We start from the raw sequence: 19061 nt of genomic DNA on the forward strand, positions 1-19061 counted from the left end.
AACACTCAAATGTCAAATGATTTGGGGACACTTTCTCATACATGTAAATATGCATGATAATACAGTTTTAGGAATAAGACCATGCCCATACTTTGATCTCAACACTCAACTTCTTTTAATATATATAGAAAAAAAAAAATCCAACACCTGGTTTAGTAAATCAGTGCTTAATGGTGTTAAATCGGGTGAGCTGGTGATGGAATTGAACAAATCCATGCACTGTCTAGGAGAAATCTGGAACCAAGCTTTGTTCTTCAAACAAGCTTTCAAGCTCCCAAGCTCTTTTCAACGAGTTCTCAACTACTTCTCAATCAAAATGAAAAATACTTGTCCTTTTTTTACTGTATTTATGTTTAGGTGCGTCTGTTCAAATGCAATATGGTGTTTTTATGAGCGGAAACACTCTCACTGCTGAGATAAATGGTTTTAAATAATGCTTAGGTGCCTAAAACCTCTACACATTACTGTATATGTGTAAGCACATATCTACACATCTCAATCAGTACACACAAATACATCACAGTTACTGTGCACAATGTGTTTCCTTTGTTGTGCACGCTTGTTTATCTTCATTTCGCCTGAGTAAACCTGGTCCTGTTTGTGTTCCTGCAGAGAGCAGACGTTGGGCTCTCAGCGCTGACCATCACCCCTGAGCGCGAGAGCGTGGTCGACTTCACCACCCGCTACATGGACTACTCGGTGGGTGTGCTGCTAAAGAAGGCTGAGCGCACCATGGACATGTTTGCCTGCCTGGCACCCTTTGACCTCTCGCTGTGGGCCTGCATAGCGGGCACAGTGCTGCTGGTGGGCACGCTGGTGTACCTGCTGAACTGGCTCAACCCACCCAGGCTGCCCATGGGCTCTGTCTCCTCCACCACGCTCTATAACTCTATGTGGTTCGTCTACGGTTCCTTCGTGCAGCAAGGTGAGTGAGTGGACCAGCGTTTCTTTTTGTGTGTGTGTGTGTGTGTGTGTATGAATGTGACTAGAGGAGTTGGCAGGAGGTTATTGTGTGATGAAGCAACAATGGACACAACATGAACCTTGCTTATTATCCTTAAGACCTTTGATGAATAATTAAGAATAATTTCCTGTAGAGTCAGCATATACAGACCTTTTCACATCATAAAACATAAAGCTAAATGTGAAACACACATTTTTAAGCAATATTTGTGGGATTTTTTGTTATTTTATACAATTTCAGAGTAAAAAATGTGCCTTGTTCACAATAATAGTTAGGTAGGGACAGATGTTGCAATATTAAAAGCTTAACAAATACTATGACCAACCCTGTGCCATCAAGCAGCAGCCATCGGCTCCTTTCACCAGCTGCCTAGCACTCTACGAATGCCCTGGCACATCACTATGGAACCCCCCCCCCATTTTGATTGCGCCTCATAGCCAGATTGTACCAAGAAGACTTGTTGAGATACTCGTCTCCACCTTTCACCATGTCTAACTTGCTGGATTCGTACATCAGTCTATGTTTTGGGTGAAACGGACCAATGGACGCTCCAACCCGTCTTCAGCCTCTCGATGTTTATATGCTGTTTCATTCACACATTCCACTACTTTTGAAAACCCACTTCAAGCACCACAGCCATTCATCCACATGAGCAAAGGTAGGTTCTAACAAGAAAAATGAATGAGTTTTTCCAAAAATCCGACTTCAGTTTCTCAGGATTAGGGTCAGAGTATCACTTCACACAGTGCTCTAGGTCACATGGGGTCTCATTTTAGAGAGAGATTCCATATATATATATATATATATATATATATATATATATATATATATATATATATATACATTTTAGATTCCATATAGATATAGAATATTTAGATATTAAACATGTGGGGTTTATCTTAATTGGGAGTGCCTTTAAAGGCGAGTTTAAGAAGATCAGAGGGTTAAATGGTAGTTATCAGGAATGGTGACGGTTAAGTTGAGGTCTAAAAGACCAAGAAAACTGCTTGTTGGGTTGCTAGAAAGGTAGATCATAGCTTGTGTTCACTTTTAGGAAGAATCTGTAGACTCTGTAGGGATTGTGCACTATTCTACTGTGCAGCGACACCTGCACAAATATGAATGAAAAAAAGAACTGCATTAGGGCAGTACAGGCTACTTTAGCTGAGTAAATTGCAGTATTCTGGCTGTACTAAAGTTTTACTCAAGCTTCTTGAGGCCACCTTACGTAAAGGGTGGCGTAACCGTGTCACTCAAACTCAGTTTGCATAAGATTTGATAAGCAAGTATTTAGTAAAAAGTGAAGGGTGCAACCTTTCTTTCTTATTCATCCCGACTGAATTGGCACACCCCTCGTTAAAATTAACAAATACACTCATGACTTGGTTTCACAGAAATCATTAGCATAGTTCTCATGCTTTAACATGTCTGTATGCACATATGTGGAGATCCCTATTCTAGGAGATCATTTAAAAAAGATTTATCCAAGAAGAACTGAGAAGGAGAGATGGGTAATTTGCACTAGGGGAGCAGAAAGAGCTTCATATGTGTGGATTTTATTTTTTTTCCAGTGTAAAGAGAATTTGTGAGAGGAGCAGGAGAGATGGAGACGAGGAGGCATGGCAGAAGTTTGAAACGGAGCGAGATCACATCAGCACCCCTCAACTTTCTTTCAAATTCCAACAAAGTCAAAACTGAAAGCTCGAAATATCAAAACCAGAGAGAGGGAAGGGAAGCTCTGTGCGAAGGTTTAGTCTGCGAGAGAGAGAGGGAGAGCGCTATTGAATGGGCAAAAGCTAACGAGGCTAGAAGCCAGAGGCCGGTGCGCTGCCTGAGAAAGAAAAGGCAACAGAGGGCCACGTTAGCCCTACTGTTGAAACTAATTAATCATAAAAAATATTTGGGGGTTTCGATCCGCAGGAGGCTTAATTTGACAATACAAATGTGGACAGCTTATCTGGAAATCAGTAAACTGTCTGTCTCCATCAGCTAATGGTGCTAATGATGATAATGATACATGCTAATTGCACCCTTATATTCTGCGCTCTCTGTCTTCCACTCACAATCTTTGCCTCTTTAAAATGCAGTCACTTTGGCAAAATGCGCTTCATTCATGCATCCGCGGGTTTCAATAAAAACAATGGAACAATTTGTTCAGTCTTTGAGCAATGGCTTAATGGGGCTGATTGCAGTCAATTTAATATGATAAGACAAGATGAGCTGAAGCACACATACAGGCATTAGGACTCGCGCATGCACACAGCACATGGAATGCCCAAGCTCACTCTTACAACACTTCAGATGTTGCTGTAGCTCTTTGGCTATGTCCCAAACTCCCCAAGCATTTCAGCCAAAGTCCTGGAGGGAGGGAAATTGATTTTGAGGTTCTAAGTGCTCCGAAACAGCTCGGATGGAAAGCGTCAATGTTGGATGACCAAGGTGCTACATGTTACCTTGTCGTGACGGACGGGGGAAAAAAAAGTAGAAGCAGAAGAATGACAAAATGTATTCATGGCTTGTGCTTCTGTTGGGTATAGCTGTTTTTCTTCTTCTGCTGTTTTTGTGTTTTTAGATGGTGCTGCTGGTCGATCAAATAAGCCCCACTCCCTGATATTAGTTTGCCGAGCGAAATACGTGGCTCGAATGATGCGGCCTGAGTGTGTGTGTGTGTCTCTCTCTCTCTCTTTTGTGATGACTCACTTGCATCTGCCGTGACTCACACAGCCCTCTGTCTCTCCAGCGTGCCTTCTCTTGACATTTCTGTAGCTTTGTCTTTTAAACTAACAATTATCTACCTCGTCAGCGGCTGGTCCTCCAGTGACAGACTGGAAATGTCACATAAATGTTTTCGAGTACATGTTTCAGCTGCCTTTCCTGGAACAGGGGGCTTTTTTTATGGTGTCATCATACACACACCTGGCCTTCAACTCTTTTATCTGTTTTCTGGCAGCTGAACAGCAAACTCTGCCCCATTATAGGAATGCTCCAGTGTTTGTTTTAGATCTACTACAAATGTGGTAGAGGTGTAAATAAATTTAAAAAAAGGGAGAAAACATGTCAATATAAAAATCAGTTTCACAGTCTATGATGTGGCAGCATCGATTTACAAGCCATGATCCAGGTTAAATCCAAAAACAAAAGCTAAAAACTATGCAATTGGAAATGCATGTACTTCTCTAACATTGCATGTGCATCGTGTGTATGTATGTCAGAGAGATAGAGAGAAGGAGAGAGGCTGCAGCTAAGGATGGCACAGGTAACATTAATGTTAGCAGTTAGTTCTGGAACCCACTGATCCAGTCTTCTAGCCAGTGGAAGGCAATAACTGAAGCAACTTATAAGCAAAAAGTAAAAGCTACATATACACATGTACATGTACACACACAGAAAAAACTTGTATCTCCAAAATGGCTCCTTTTCTTCTTTAGTCTTTCTATCTGTAGTCTTTCTGTCATTGAGGGGTGGGGGGGGCTTTCTATTCTAGGACTCCTAACCATGGAGCGCTGTGGTGTTAATGGGACATGAACTTGTGATCCACTGTATCTTTTCAGGGAGGCAGACAGTTTGACAGTTGCGTCTCCCTGGAGCCATAAAGCCATGTAGATTTCTGTGTCCAGGATAAATTTAAGCAGAACTGTGTATTTATGTAGTGTAATTTCACAGCTCTAGAGTGGTACAAAGGTCTAACTGCCTGCTAATAAAGAATGAGGTGATTGTAAGTTTACATCCTAACAAGAGCTCAGTGCACCATTGTCGAAAGCCTCCCAGTCTGGGAACGTCATGTGATAGGGCAAGTTCTACATGGGAATAAAGAGTATGGGCTGTCGACCGAACTAAGATGCAGAACTGAAAAGTCTTTCGACTAAATTAACTTAAGTAAACTGAAAAAAAAAAAAAAAAAAACGCTCACGCCGAGCCGTCAGCTGCACGCCACGCAGCTTGATTTAGGGTGTGAGTGTCTTTGCTATCGTGACAACGGGGAAAGTGCGCCTTGCATGGTTCAAAGCATGCAAATAGCATTTGCTAAGTCTCTTAATTATTCATGGAAGTGTTTTGGGTGTAACGTTCAATAAACCATTCCCTTTAAGAGTCAGGTGTGGTCTGACTTTGGAGGATTGCTTTTTCAATGGCGCATCATCCATGGTCTGGGATGGCTTGCTAAAGTGTTGGCGTGCCTCACCTCTAGAATAATGTTTGTTCTTGATGTAAAAATTTACATAGCTGCCAACTGCCGCATGCTATGAGCTTGTGCACTGCTGCATGTCCATGTACATAACAAGTGGGGGTGTACGTGTGTTGGGCACACAATTCTTTGTCAAGATAGGAATGAACGTTTGACTGTTGACGTCTGCCTAGGTTGTTTTCAGTAAGTGATAGCAATACGCCAGAAATTTTCTAGACCACCAAGCCCATGAGCTTAAATATATTAGGTGTGCAAATAAACTGTTGGCGGGGTGTAAGATAGCAATGAGCATCGCAACATGCCTTGTGCAGAGTGTAAGATAGGGCCCACAGTAAGTTCAGTTAATCATTTTAAGGTAATGTCATTTTTTACAGCGCATTTACTGTAGCATGTGGTCAGTTATCGTGGGCAATAATTTATATAATGATAGTTAAAGAGGACGCTACTTCAGCCCCTCCCACTGGCTTCTATTATGATTGTGTTTTGAGTCAACAGCTTCGCTACTATTAGACATGATTGTTTTATTGATTGTTTCACTGACATGTATAAATGTCCTGGAGTTTCCGCTAATGCTAAACACAGAGCCCCTCTATTTGACCCGCTGGAGTTCTTCCTTTCATGCAAACAAACCATTTAGGTGGAGTGGATCTTGCAGAAGCCCTTTTTTTCCACTGGCTTTGCAGTTGTTAAATAAAATGGGTACACATGTAATTAATGCCTGGACCCTGTATGCCTTAATCTTACTGAATGGCCCACTTTAATTAACTGAGAAAAGAGCGTTTGAGTCAAGTGGATGTGTTCAGTCTTGGGTTTAAAAGTCAAACAGGCTTCTAGGGGGGAACTCATGGTGGCAGATTTATCAGAGCCATTAGCACATGTTAAAATTATTAGTGCATTCAAACCAATAGCACTCTGTCTGACTGGCTCAGAGCGAAACAACAAATCACTCATTCCACAGCTCAGACTTCTGTCGGCTTAATGAGCAGCAGTGTTCTTCCACATTAACAGCATTTTCACAGTGCAGGAGTTGAACGCATTGCTCAAAGCAGTGTCATCCTGCAGTCCAGACATCAGCTGTTGTGTGTCAAACTTTAGGAAATGGTGAAAGGAGAGGATCAGGGGGGGATGCTTGTTCTCTCCCATGGCAGACTGGTTCATAAAGCTTTGATTATGGGCACATTGCTTGCTCCTTTCATAAAAGTCTAGTCACTTTTAATTGGATTTTTTTTGTTTGTTTTATAATCTCAAATTTATTTTCAGCATAACCTTTAGAGCTCAGTGAGTTCAGAGTTGCAGTACCAAATCCATATCCTTATCCCTATCATGGAAAACTGAATTCCTCTCGCTTTACTAAAATAAAGAAGTTTAAAGTAAAATAATATTGTTCATTTTTCTAACCTTCTTCGCCCCCCCCCCCCCCCAGTTCATGCAGGTCATATATGAATTTAAATAATACAGTAAGATGACAGGATCCTGCACCTAACCCCCAATGTGGGGTTACACATAGATCTCAGTCTGTTCCCTTCCCCTGAGATCTAAATCCAATACATCGCAAGCTCTATCAGGTGGACACCTTCCTTTACCAGTATGTTACTATATTAACCCAATTCTCACATGTCATAAGAACCAACTCCTTTATCATAATTTAGCCCCGCCCACTCTCTGAGTAATGTTTCAATAAGGCACCATACAGAACAGCCACTCAAAACAGCTCGTTTGGCTTATATCCATTATAAAAGGTGCCGTACTAGAAACTGCCTGTTTCATTGTAAGCGATAAAGAGAGGTGGAAATCTGCCTTGTAAAAATTCATTGTGACAGTTTTTGGCACATAAAGCTGCACAGTGTAGATGGACCACAAGGAAAAATATAAAATACAAGCAAAACGTAGGATATGGGCCCTTTAACATGGGCCTGATGTACAGACTGTATTGATGACCGGTTCAGCACAGCCCATCAGAGATCAAAATTGAGTTAATATGATATTACTGCTAGTTCTGATTAAATGTCACTAAAACTACATCTCCCAACAGTCTACGCTATAAGCTGTGTCACAGCATCATTTTGAAATAACTGACCTGCATTTTCTCTTCGTTATTAACTTGTTTAGTAAATAAATAAATAAAATATGTACACACATCAGTTTGAGGCAATTTCTGTGAATATTACAAACGCAAACGTGGCCCTCATCACTTTTTAGCATCATTCACACAATGGGCCCATTATCTGTACTGCAGTCCTCAGGAACCTCTGCCCCTATCCCTCATCACAACACACTTGATCCAGCTCATTGACAATTTTATTTATGTAGATAATGTTTCATTGGAAAAACATGAAGTCTTTGGATCTCATTCATTCCCTGGATACACAGGCTGCCCCGCTCCCCTTCCCCAGTGTTATTACTGACAATTGTGTGAGTCCAAAGACTGATCAAAGCCATACACCCTATAGAGATCATCACTTTGTGCCATGTGCCCAATCCCCAGCAGCCGAAGAGTGGTGCTCCTTGGCTCCTGGGGCTCAGGCACCAGTGTTGGTGTCTTCAGTATTCTCCTGCAGTGTGGAACATAGTGACAGTAGTAAATAAGGTTATGAGAAACTGTGTCCAGAATTTTGGCTGGTAACGCATATGATTAAGCCTGTCTGAAATAAGGCTTTGGTTTCTGCTAAATGAAACGTTTGACAGCTGAAGGTAGTGTTTATTAACCTATGGCAGTGTTACGAGTCTGAGTCGCAGGAGTGTTTTAATATGTTTAGCATGACTGACTTTTCTGAGACGACTGCTCCGTGAGTCCTTAATTAGTGATGATGTCGGCGGAAACACAGTCCACATCATACTGATGGCTGATGAAGTAAGAGAGAGAGAGAGAGAGGGAGAGAGTGTGTGAGGGAGAAGGGGGTGGGGGGGGGCGTGTGTGAGAGAGAGGAAGGCATGGGGTAGGCGAGAGGATAATTAAAGCTGAGTGTCAGTGGACGGGGACAAATAGAGGATAAGAGAAGGGAAAGAAGGTCACACTGGTGAGATGACATGTTCTCCTCTCTGGACCACTGGTGCAAAAGACAGGTTCTCCTGTTGTGACACACAAAGAGAGCCAGTAATACACATGCATACACGTGACTGTTCACACCACATTCTCTCTCCCACTCACTCTTATACATGCTCTGACCCTGTCTCTGACTCTCACCCTTTCTCAGGGTGGGCCATATGGCAAAAATATGAACAGGCAAGCCACTTTAAGCCAGTTAAGCTGACTAATAGAAAGACTTACAAAATTCATTTCTTTTGGATATCATATTTTTTCTAACTCTATATTTGATGGCCTAAAAAATTAAGGTTCAGGCATAGCATTTACATTTACATTTAAGGCATTTAGCAGACGCTCTTATCCAGAGCGACTTACAAAAGTGCTTTGCTATTTACCCAAGAAAAACCTCAGCTAGTTTGAATAGGCTAAAAATTCAAAGATACCTCTAAGTTTAGACACTACTGAAAACAGTGAGTGACTCTGCCATTCAGACACCCAGGGGAAGTTCGTTCAACCACTTCTGTGCCAGGACAGAAAAAAGCCTGGACGCTTGTCTTCAGTGGATTTTGAGGGATGGCGGGTCGAGCTGAGCTGTACTTGAAGCTCAAAGGGCTCTTGGTGCGGATCGGCTTTTGACCTTTGCCATCAAGTACGGAGGGGCTGGTCCAGTCTTGGCTTTGCAAGGTCAAGGTTTTGAATCTGATGCGGGCAGGTACGGGAAGCCGGCTGAATTTAGGAACATTGAAGACGACCGGTGCTGCTGCATTCTGGATAAGTTGCAGGGGCCTGATGGTGCGCAGAGGGAGACCAGCCAGAAGAGAGTTGCAGTAGTAAAGTCTTGAAGTGACGAGAGACTGAACGAGCACCTGGGCGACCTCTCTAGAGAGGAAGGGTCGAATTCTCTAGATGTTGTACAGGAGAAATCTGCATGACCGAGTTACGTTTGCAACATGGCTTGAGAACGATAACTGATCATCCATAACTACACCAAGGCTTCAAGCTTCTGTAGTAACAGTACATCCAACTGTTTACATATTTTTTTAATATATGAATATTTTCCCATACATTTATTACAAATCGCATTTGTCACTCAGAAACCTCATGTCTCCTAAATGGCAAATTTTCAGGACTTTACAATGGAAGTCAAAGTAAAACGATAATTTTACAGCCATTCTATTGGTCCATTCATCATGAAAGCTTTACATAATGTAAAGAATCATTTTGTAGCATTTAGTCAAATCAACATGCTGGTACATTTACAGTTTTGCTGAGAAGTGCATACCAAGAGGTTACAATTTTAGTTCTACTGTGTCTGTGATTCTGCCTCCATTGATAATAAAAGTGAGAATTTTCCCCTCTATTACATAGCAGTGGGCGGTGACCCTCCTAATATTGACACTCCTACAGGTAGTTGTTGCAATGTAAGAACCACAAACCTCCCACTGAGCCCCACCACATCCCCACATCCCGCCCCCATGACACTGTTATGTTCAAATGTGCTGAGAGGGTGGGAGACCTGCTGATATTGAGAGTATACTCTTTAAATGGTGCCGATGGATCTAGTCAGTTGTGCAATTCTCTTCTGGTAGCAGAAGACTTTGATTCAAATGTTGGACGGTTGAAACCTTGAAACCTCCCCGTTTTGAAGCTCTGCTTAACAATGATAAGCCAGCTGTTAATTTACATAGTAATGAATGACACAATTCTCAACTAATCACTGCTTACCAACCAAAGCACTGTTTCTTTATTCCTTCCGCCCCCTACTATCCTGCAGGTCCAGGGGATTGAACCAGTAACCACCTTGTCTCAAGCCCTTTTTTACTAACCGACAGGCCATAGCTGACCAGTTATACTCTCATCAAGACCACCACCCACAATTTTCCAAGGAGTTTCACTGTGTGTTCACAATGCAAAAAAACCCCACAGCTTTCAGAGAGCTCTGCTGTCTATTTTATTTATTTATTTATTTATTTATTTTTCATGCTTCTCTCATAAAACCAGCCAGCTGCATCTCTTTAGACTGCCAAAAACATCACCAGACAGCTGAACACACTTTAAGGAGAGTGCAACTGTCAATTCTGTTCTTATTAAATAGACACCCTAATAGGCTAATATCAAGCTCAGTGCTGGGGGATAGGGAGTGTGATCCTACCCACCTAGAGTAAGCGAGACCGAATCATGCTCCCTTGGACTTCTGGCTACGGATGGCTGTGGCATTGCCAGGCATTGAGTGCAATCTCCTGATGAGCTTGAGCTGCTTTTGGAGCCATGATTAAATATAATAATAATAATAATAATAATAATAAACAATAAAACAGTATTTTTATGTTTTTAAATCATTACAAGGTGCACAAGGTGCTTCTTTACTGTTTCACGTTGTAGCTCAGTATGCTATGCAGAAAGACTGCCCCCTGGTGTGCACGAGCTTCTGATTTCTCTCTCGCTCTCTCTCTCTCTCTCTCTCTCTCTCTCTCTCTCTCTCCCTCTCTCTCTCTCTCTCTCTCTCTCTCTCCCTCTCTGTCTCTCTCTCTCTCTCTCTCTAACATATAAATATATATAAAGAAATATATAAATAATTTTATGATCACCCCTGGTTTGAGGTTTTACCAGCTCCACTTCCGATAAAGGGGCACTGTGTAGTTCACAGAGCCGGTAGTTTTTGGGTGGTGGGTCATCGGCACTGCAGCAACATAAACCTAATTAACAATTAATTATTCATTAATTATTTAGTAATTATTTTAGTATCTTAGAAATAAAGGTGCTACAAATGGTCCTTTGAGCACTGCTATAGAAGAACCACTTTGGGGGGACTTCCTTAAACATTCAAAAGTTTCTTTTATAAAAAGGGTTCTCAGCACAGTCTTAACGGAGACTTGTATGGTATTGCTCAAAGGACCCTTTGTAGCACCTTTATTTTCAAGAGTGTAGGCAGGGTAGGCTAATTTCTTGATAACAATGACATGTCACATTACCCACCCTTTCTCTGTGTCTTTCCCTCTCTCTCTCTCTCTCTCTCTTTCTCGCTTTCATGCACTCTTACAAGCCCCAACACAGAATTCCAGTAAGTGCCAGAACCACAGGTCTCTATCAGCTCTTTCATCTCCGCTTTCCAGCATCCCTCTCCCTCCTTGCTTTCATCCCTCCCCTCACACCTCTCTCCTTGCGCTCCTCCGCCAGCGTTTGAAATGTGAGAAGGAGAATGCTTCGACGTTGTAGATTTCTCTCCGTCTTTTTTTCCCCCTTTCGTCATCCCTCACTCTGGATTTGCGCTGAGGAGGGACCTTCCTAATGGCTTTGAAGAAGCCTTTTTTAGGCCTGACACTTAAAGCAAAAAAAAAAACACGCTGATTTTTTTCGTTTCTTTTTCTCTCTCTCTCTCTCTCTCTCTCTCTCTCTCTCTCTCTCTCTCTCTCTCTCTCTCCTCCTGGCCTTTTTGCCTTATCGCTGACACACAGAGACCCCGGTGCCAGGGATTCTCAGTGAGGATTTCCTCTGCCTGCTATTAGCTTTAATCTGTTCAGCCACGGGCCAGACACACTAACACAGCTGCTCTGGCTCGGAGGCCTGCTCTCCCCTTGTTTGGGCTGCCAGGCGGGGAAGGACAAGGCGCAGGGAGCTGCAGAGGAAGTGTGGTCCCAGATGACCCTTCAACGGAACAAGGCAGGACATGGCAAAGGGCGCGGCGGGATCTTAAGGCTTTGATCTTAAGGCTCGGTGTTCTGTGTGTCCAAGTATCCAGACTCTCAACTCATCCAACTTTTTTTCTTCCAAAATCAAGCGAATGATCTGGGAGTTGGCCTCCCCGGTGTTGCACTAACAGCCTCTGCTCTTCTGAAAGGTGTTTCAACTGCATGTTGGAACAGTTCTGCTGGGGTTTGAGGCCATTCAGCCGCTTAAGTATTAGGGGTGGAAATCACTAGAGGCCCCATGATACATTACTATCACAGCATTTGATACAGTTACTTTGATTTGTTATTTGCTATAGGGACATTTCTAGAGTGTAAAAAAAAGACATTTTTTATCTGGATGACTGAGACACTCTGACCTGATCTTCTTATTTCTCTCTCTCTCTCTCTCTCTCTCTCTCCCTCTCCCCTTCTGGACCCCATGATACATTACTATTACTAACACAGTATTTGATACATTTGTGCTTAAAAATACTTCAGTGTGAAAGAACAGATTTCAAAATTGTAAAGCTGTCAATTTATTTTCTTAAAGTAAGTCAAAGTAAACGTTAATTCATTCTTAGCTTGTCTAAATAACAGATCTTATATCCTGCAGTGTGACTCAGTCTTTTACTTATACACAAATTCAGCTTGCAGTTTGCAAAGAAAAATTGAGGGGGCCGCAAGGGAGGGTTTTCAGTGTTGGGATATTGCGGACCTCCCAAGTCATTGAGGTGATGTCTCAAACATAAACAAACATGTATATTTTTTTAATTTCAAAGGAAATGGCCGAACACAGCCACAACTACAGTGTCAGAAGAAAAGAAAAGACGTAACTGCGAAATTTAAAGAAACCAAAGACGCAAACCAAAGATGTGACCATTGTCAGTGATATGCCCAACTGTCAGCCACTGGAAGTCCTTGATGGCTCTTGTGATGCTGAATCTTCATTGCACTTGTGAATAAATTCAGGAGCGTGGACTGTTCAGACAAATGTTGCATACTGTTTACATTAAAGCGACATGTGAACAGCCTAAAAACCTTGGATTTGGTGAGAAAATCGGATTTGAGCTGCTAGGAGACTTGGTGTTCTGCCACACAGTGATGTAGGCTTGCTAAATATGTTTCATTTGATTTCCATTACAATGTCAATTTTTTGCATAAAAATGAATAATTTCTGGATGACTAAATTTCAGAAAGCTGTTGTGGTGGTAGTTGTTCAGAGAAAAGCTGATGTCTATAAGTTAGATTAAATTCATTTTACAATATTCATAATAATACAGTAATAATACAGGTAATTATACAGCATTACTACAAGCAATACAGTAAGAATATATTAATATTACAAATAATTATACAGTAATAATGATCAAAGTGTGTGCATGTGCCTGGTAGGGATATGAGAGTAGGGCATTCAGTGGGGTGTGTGCTTACAGCATCAACACAGAGGCCAGTGCTGGGCAGTCTGTCTAATTTGTGTGTTAGCTGCACTACATGCACTGCACTGATTGTAGTTCATCTTTTACACCATAAGGAATCAGGCTTGCTTGAGTGACAAATCTTGACGAGTGCAGATACAAGGTTTTTAGGTGTACCTATAAAACTAGCATCTCTGTGTAAATTGCCAGTATGGACAGCTCTCTTTCTGCTTCTTGTCTACTTTGATTGTGTGAGATCTTTTTATTTTGTAAGCTTTTGGTTCGTTTTGCCTCAGATTTCCATCCCTGGACTTGAACTCCAGTTTCATCATCCTTGCTTGTCTTTTCTTTGTGCGGTTGTGAAGACTCGTGGAGAGTTTTGAGGTACTACTGCATAATTGAGTAGGGAATGATCAGATCTTTGCAGAGTGAGTGTGGGAGAGAGATTAGTGTGTAATTTTAGCGCTTGCTGAGACTAGCCACTGGGATCCAGCTGCGTGAATCAAAGGGGGAATGGAAGCAGCGCCACTGCGTATCCGAGCAGCCCTGGTTACCGCACTTATTCCGATACCATCTGCCACGGGGGGCATGCATACACTTCCACACAAACGAGAGCGGCAAATGGAGATCAGTAAAAAAAAGACACTCACTCCCACAATGTGAAAGGCGTAGATAAATCCCACACATGCTCAGGCAAAACACGTACCGCCACACAGCCGGCGACACGCCGCCCAAACAGCGAGGGAAAATGTGGCATCCACTTCCAACTTCAGCTTCCAGCCTCCAGCTAAAGCTTTGGACACACCATACAACTTTTTAAAATACTAGCACTGATGAAAAGACTGGGAATCTCACATTATTCTGAGGGATGTAAATTTTAGCTGAAAAATTTGGAATCGCACACTACCCGACTTACAACTTACAACTCACTGTTGAACCAAAGACACCAAACATGGAACTACAAGACCTTTTCTCCACTGGCTAGTAATGGATTCCATTTGGATTTAGGCTGTTGACCAGCATAATTATCCCAATTGACTCAACCTGATTGTGAATTGTGGCTACAATTAGAGGAGAACTGTGTTTCCCTCTGTATAAGCCCTCATTGAAGGGCTCACAAGGCTACATGACGAATATCAGGCTTTAATTAAAACTGACTTTAACCTACAAAAGTGATTGCAACATGTGTCAGTTGCCATAAAGGCTATTCTCGTCAATTTTGGTGTCATTTGTCCTCAGAAAGTGTTCTGCAAACCGACACCTGTGGGAGCAGGTGTTTATCTAGGGTATTTTTTAGGTTCAGTTATCTTGAAAGGTGTATGAAGGTGTCGTGTAGCCCTTCATGTGTGCATTTCTTTGCCTTATCACCCCTGTTATACTAGCATTTCTACACAACTTATGTATGTCTCAGCACAACTTACTAGCAGAGCCCAGTGATCCATATGTCTGCTGTGTAGTCTTACTTCAGATGGAACTTTATCAATGGGCATATGTTGCATTTCCATATCTATCATCCAGATTATAACTACCAGCCAGCAAGAGAAGAACTATTTTCCACTGCACATTTAAACAAATTGGAGGGCTGAAAACAATGGTAGGGAAGTAGGAAGTAGGGTGGAAAAGTAGGGTGGATATGTGTGCTACCTTTTAAAAGTTTGGAATCACTGTCCCGACTTTGAAATCTGTGTTTGTTCAAAATAAATAAATAAATAATCCAATACTTGGTGGCAAATATTGGCTGATATAATGGAACTGCCTGCTTTCACAGGTTTTAATAAAGTTTTAGATGCGTCCAGAATGATAGAGCTGTGGACAGAGCTGTGGATGGTTCTGGAATGACAGACAAAAGGTGCAGAACATCAAAAATGGCTTTGCGTTTCAAAGTTGGTGATCAAATATTGAGACAGGAAATAATTCAAAAGGCGCCTTTACAGGAGATGGAAAAAATGGCTTGACCTTCAGTGAAAGAAGGAGCATTTCTATTGTTCCATTCATCATGGCATTTTGACACAAAGGACAGAACACCTGCCAGATTCAAATTATTTCAAAAGGTAAAAAACGTGAGCGTGTTGCATGACAGCACAATATTTTTGAAGATTAAAAAAAAAGAAATGATTAATATGACAAGTAATTCCAGACTTTAATGACCCTACACCCCCACCCCCTTGTCCTCATTGGAAACTGCACCTATAATGTAACCTCAGAAAAACTGAACCGGTGCTCAGCGATGCATCGCCTGCACACAACAGCAAGCCTGCTAAAATCTAGAGCTGCCTACTGTCTCTATAGCTTAACAGTGATGTAGATCCATAAGTGACACAACTGCTGATGCTGATGGTGATCCTAAGCTACAAGACAGCAAAGCGGGGAAACACAAAGAGACGAGCATTGGGCTTCAGCGCGACTGGTATACAGGCCATTCACAAGATAACCCATTTCCAGCCCTCCTTTAGCCTTTCCATTCTTATTAGTCTGGCTTGATGGGCGAAAGTCCACTCTGTGATTGCTGCTGACACTCAAAGCCTGCCCTGCTCCCCAGTATGCACTACAGGGCCGCTGACCTTACCGAACCGGCTGGAGGAGGAGGAACATGGCGGCAGTGGGCGAATTGGTTTCACCTGTCACAACACGCATCACTGAGCCAGTCTTCAGGCTTGATATCTTATTTGTTTCATGTAATGGAGTGCGGGAGCGAGTGGCATGTCAGAGTGCGAAGCGGCGAGATAAAAAAAGAGGCGTAATTAGTTGGTTTTGCCTTTAATTCCTGAACAAAGGACAGCGTGGTCAAAGGAAAAGGTCAGTATTCGTTTGCTGCCATGTCAAGTGTGGTTCTTTTTTGTTTGGCTTTAAAGAGTTGGAAAGCTCAGATCACACTGTTCCGCTAACCAAGGTTTCAGGCCATACAAAAACACTCAGCATACAGTCACTAGGGTTTAATAATTCATGTACAGACTATTCACATATTCCGCTGCACAGCACTTAATTATCCATCAATGCAATTGCAATGCACAATTGCTCTTGATCTAATATGGGGAAATCACACTCACTTAAAGCAAGTTCTATTCTATATGTGCGTGCTGCTTTGGCAAGTAAAGCCGGGAACATCTGGTGTCAAATTATGAGTTTACAGCCTGATCTCACAGTGAGAATGTTTACATTGGTTATTTGCTTCATTCTGCTTCATCTTGTAAACGACTCATTTTTATGTCCAGAGGACATGCCACCTCCAGCGACAAAAAAACTAAACAAAAAAAAAGAACACTACAGGAGACTCTAGTCAAATCTATAATCGAGAATCGACTCCAACAGAGAGTTGACTCTTTGAATCTAATGTTACTGTATTGAATCAAAAAATTACAAACCTGTAAATTTCAATATCATTATTTCAATCTACACCTACACCTAATCTGACCCTAAACCTAATCTGTACCTTAATCTACACCTAATCCTAATCTTAACCTGCATTTTAATCTACACCTAAACCTAATCTTAACATACACTTTAATCTACACTTAATCTTAATCTCAACCTGCACTTTAATCTACACCTAAACCTAATCTTAACATACACCTTAATCTACACGTTAATCTACACCTAAACCCTTATTCTAAACTAAACCTTAACCTACACCTCAATCTACATCTACACCTAACCTTAACATACACCTTAATCCACACCTAAACCTGCTTTTAACCTACAATTTTATTATCTTAATCTACACCTACACCTAATCTGACCCTAAATTTAACCTATACCTTAATCAACACCTTAATCTACACCTATACCTAATCTTAACCTCCATTATAATCTACACCTAAACCTAATCTTAACCTACACCTTAATCTACACCTAAACCCTTATTTTAAACCAAACCTTAATATACACCTAACCTTCACCTTAATTTACACCTTAATCTACTCCTACACCTAATTTTACCCTAACCTTACCCTACACCTTAATCTACTCCTACACCTAATCTCCAAAAAGTACGTAAACAGCAGGATTGACTTCAACACAAGCTACCAATACTGTTTTATCAATTTGTCTTTGTGTGTGTGTGTGTGTGTGTGTTTTGCTCATAGTGGAGAGATGGGGAAAAATGACCATATAGGTTGGATTTTTGGACTGGAATAATCAAGCTTTATGGTTGTTCCTATATCAGAAATCATGTAGGAGCATAGCTGCTTCGTCCAGCTCTATGCTATTTTGCACTGGAGGAACGTTAGTTGACATCTAGTTGACTAAATGTGGTTGACATTTTTACTTTTTATCTCCGTACATGACTGGGGAATCAAGAAAGCCTCTGGACTAATTTGCTGGTGGAAGTGAATTGACATCAGGCATGTGTCTGAATGCCATGCCATGTCAAATTACATATCCTCTGACGTATACAAAGTATTCCTGCAAGTGCAGTAATGTCTAACACCTACTTTAGGCTTTTGCTCTTTGACTCAGACAGCTACAGCTGCTGCTGGTGTACTGAAACAGCTCCAGGCAGTGAGGGTTTAGTTGACCCATGATAGGTGTCTTAAATAGACACAAAATGGCCTTTCAGTCTGCAGGATCTTAACACTCATTGTCCACCTTTTTAGAGACCCTTCACTCTTGCACTTCCACACACTGACCACTTTATTAGAAACCCCTTTTTTGAACTTCTATTTACTAACCAATTAATGGGAACCTTTCTACCCCATAGTGTTACTATATAGGTGTGCAATTACAGACGGTTGTAGTCTGTAATTGTAGGTCATTTGGACAGGTGTGGTGGGATCTGTGTGCAGCTCTGTGAGGTCGGATTCTGACCACTGAAGATTGTACACTAGCCCTGCAAATGGTTCTTTGAGTGTTTATTGTCCTCTGCTAACCATTGCCTTGAACCCTTCAAGAACCAATGTAGGTGTATCTTCCTGCAGAATCTAGCTCCAGTCCCTTAATTAACCTCACCTGATGAGTGTAATTAATTTATTTGAAGTCTTCGATTCGCTCAGGTGAGGTTAATTAAGGGACTGGAGCTAGATTCTGCAGGAAGATACACCTACATTGGTTCTTGAAGGGTTCAAGGCAATGGTGAAGTTAAATTTGGGTTGAGGGTGAAACTAGCAGATAGGTCGATATTCAGAAGGAGGAGATTTGGTGTCTACTGGACTAGAGAATATAAACAGGGGTGTCAGTTTTATAGGTGTAGCTCATCTCGTGTTTGATTTCCCATTTTAACAGGTAGGTCACCTTTGATGTCATACAACCAGCAACAGTGTCTAAAATGCAGTTGGCACACTGTCTTCTGACAATCTGTATATTGTAAATTAGGCACAGCATACACTATATGTCCAAATGTTTGTGGACAGCCCTTCTAATGAATGCTTTCAGCTACTTTCAGCTGCACCCATTGCTTAAACAGATGAGCAAAGGCCACACACACAGCTTGTCTATGCCCTGTAGAGACATATTTCCAATAGGACTCGCTGGAGCAGATAAATAAATACCTATTGGCAACATGCCTAATGGCAGGTGTGGGTTAGATGGTAGAAAGCCTTCCAGTGTTAACCTATGCAGCAGTGGAAATGCTGTGTTCTCTTGAATGATGGTGCTCCATCCAATACTTCGGGGGTCAGTTGGGATTTGAGAAAGAGATGAGGATCTAGCAGAAAGGCTTTCCAGGGATAGTTACTCCAACAATGAAGAAATAATGAATAAGCCGGCGTCCCTAAATTTTTGTCTGTCTGAATACTATTTGCTAGAGGGTGTCTGTTTGTAGGGCAGGGAAAGAAACTTACTGTATGAAAAACTTACTACTACAAATTACTAC

The 19061-nt window shown here is 41.7% G+C and overlaps 1 protein-coding gene across 3 annotated transcripts in view; it reads left to right on the forward strand.

Annotated features, from left to right (window-relative positions):
* grid2 (glutamate receptor, ionotropic, delta 2) overlaps positions 1 to 19061 on the forward strand; it is a 574752-nt gene that overhangs the window by 462861 nt on the left and 92830 nt on the right. For all 3 annotated transcript variants that reach the window (XR_011979819.1, XM_072681911.1, XM_072681910.1), the window contains exon 11: positions 613 to 925. Coding sequence is in view for 2 of the 3 variants with exons in the window: in XM_072681911.1 (XP_072538012.1) it covers positions 613 to 925 (313 nt within the window). In the remaining variant the exon portion in view is untranslated. The remainder of the gene's footprint in view (positions 1 to 612; positions 926 to 19061) is intronic.

Source organism: Salminus brasiliensis, chromosome 6 (assembly GCF_030463535.1).
Source record: "Salminus brasiliensis chromosome 6, fSalBra1.hap2, whole genome shotgun sequence".
NCBI lineage: Eukaryota > Metazoa > Chordata > Actinopteri > Characiformes > Bryconidae > Salminus > Salminus brasiliensis.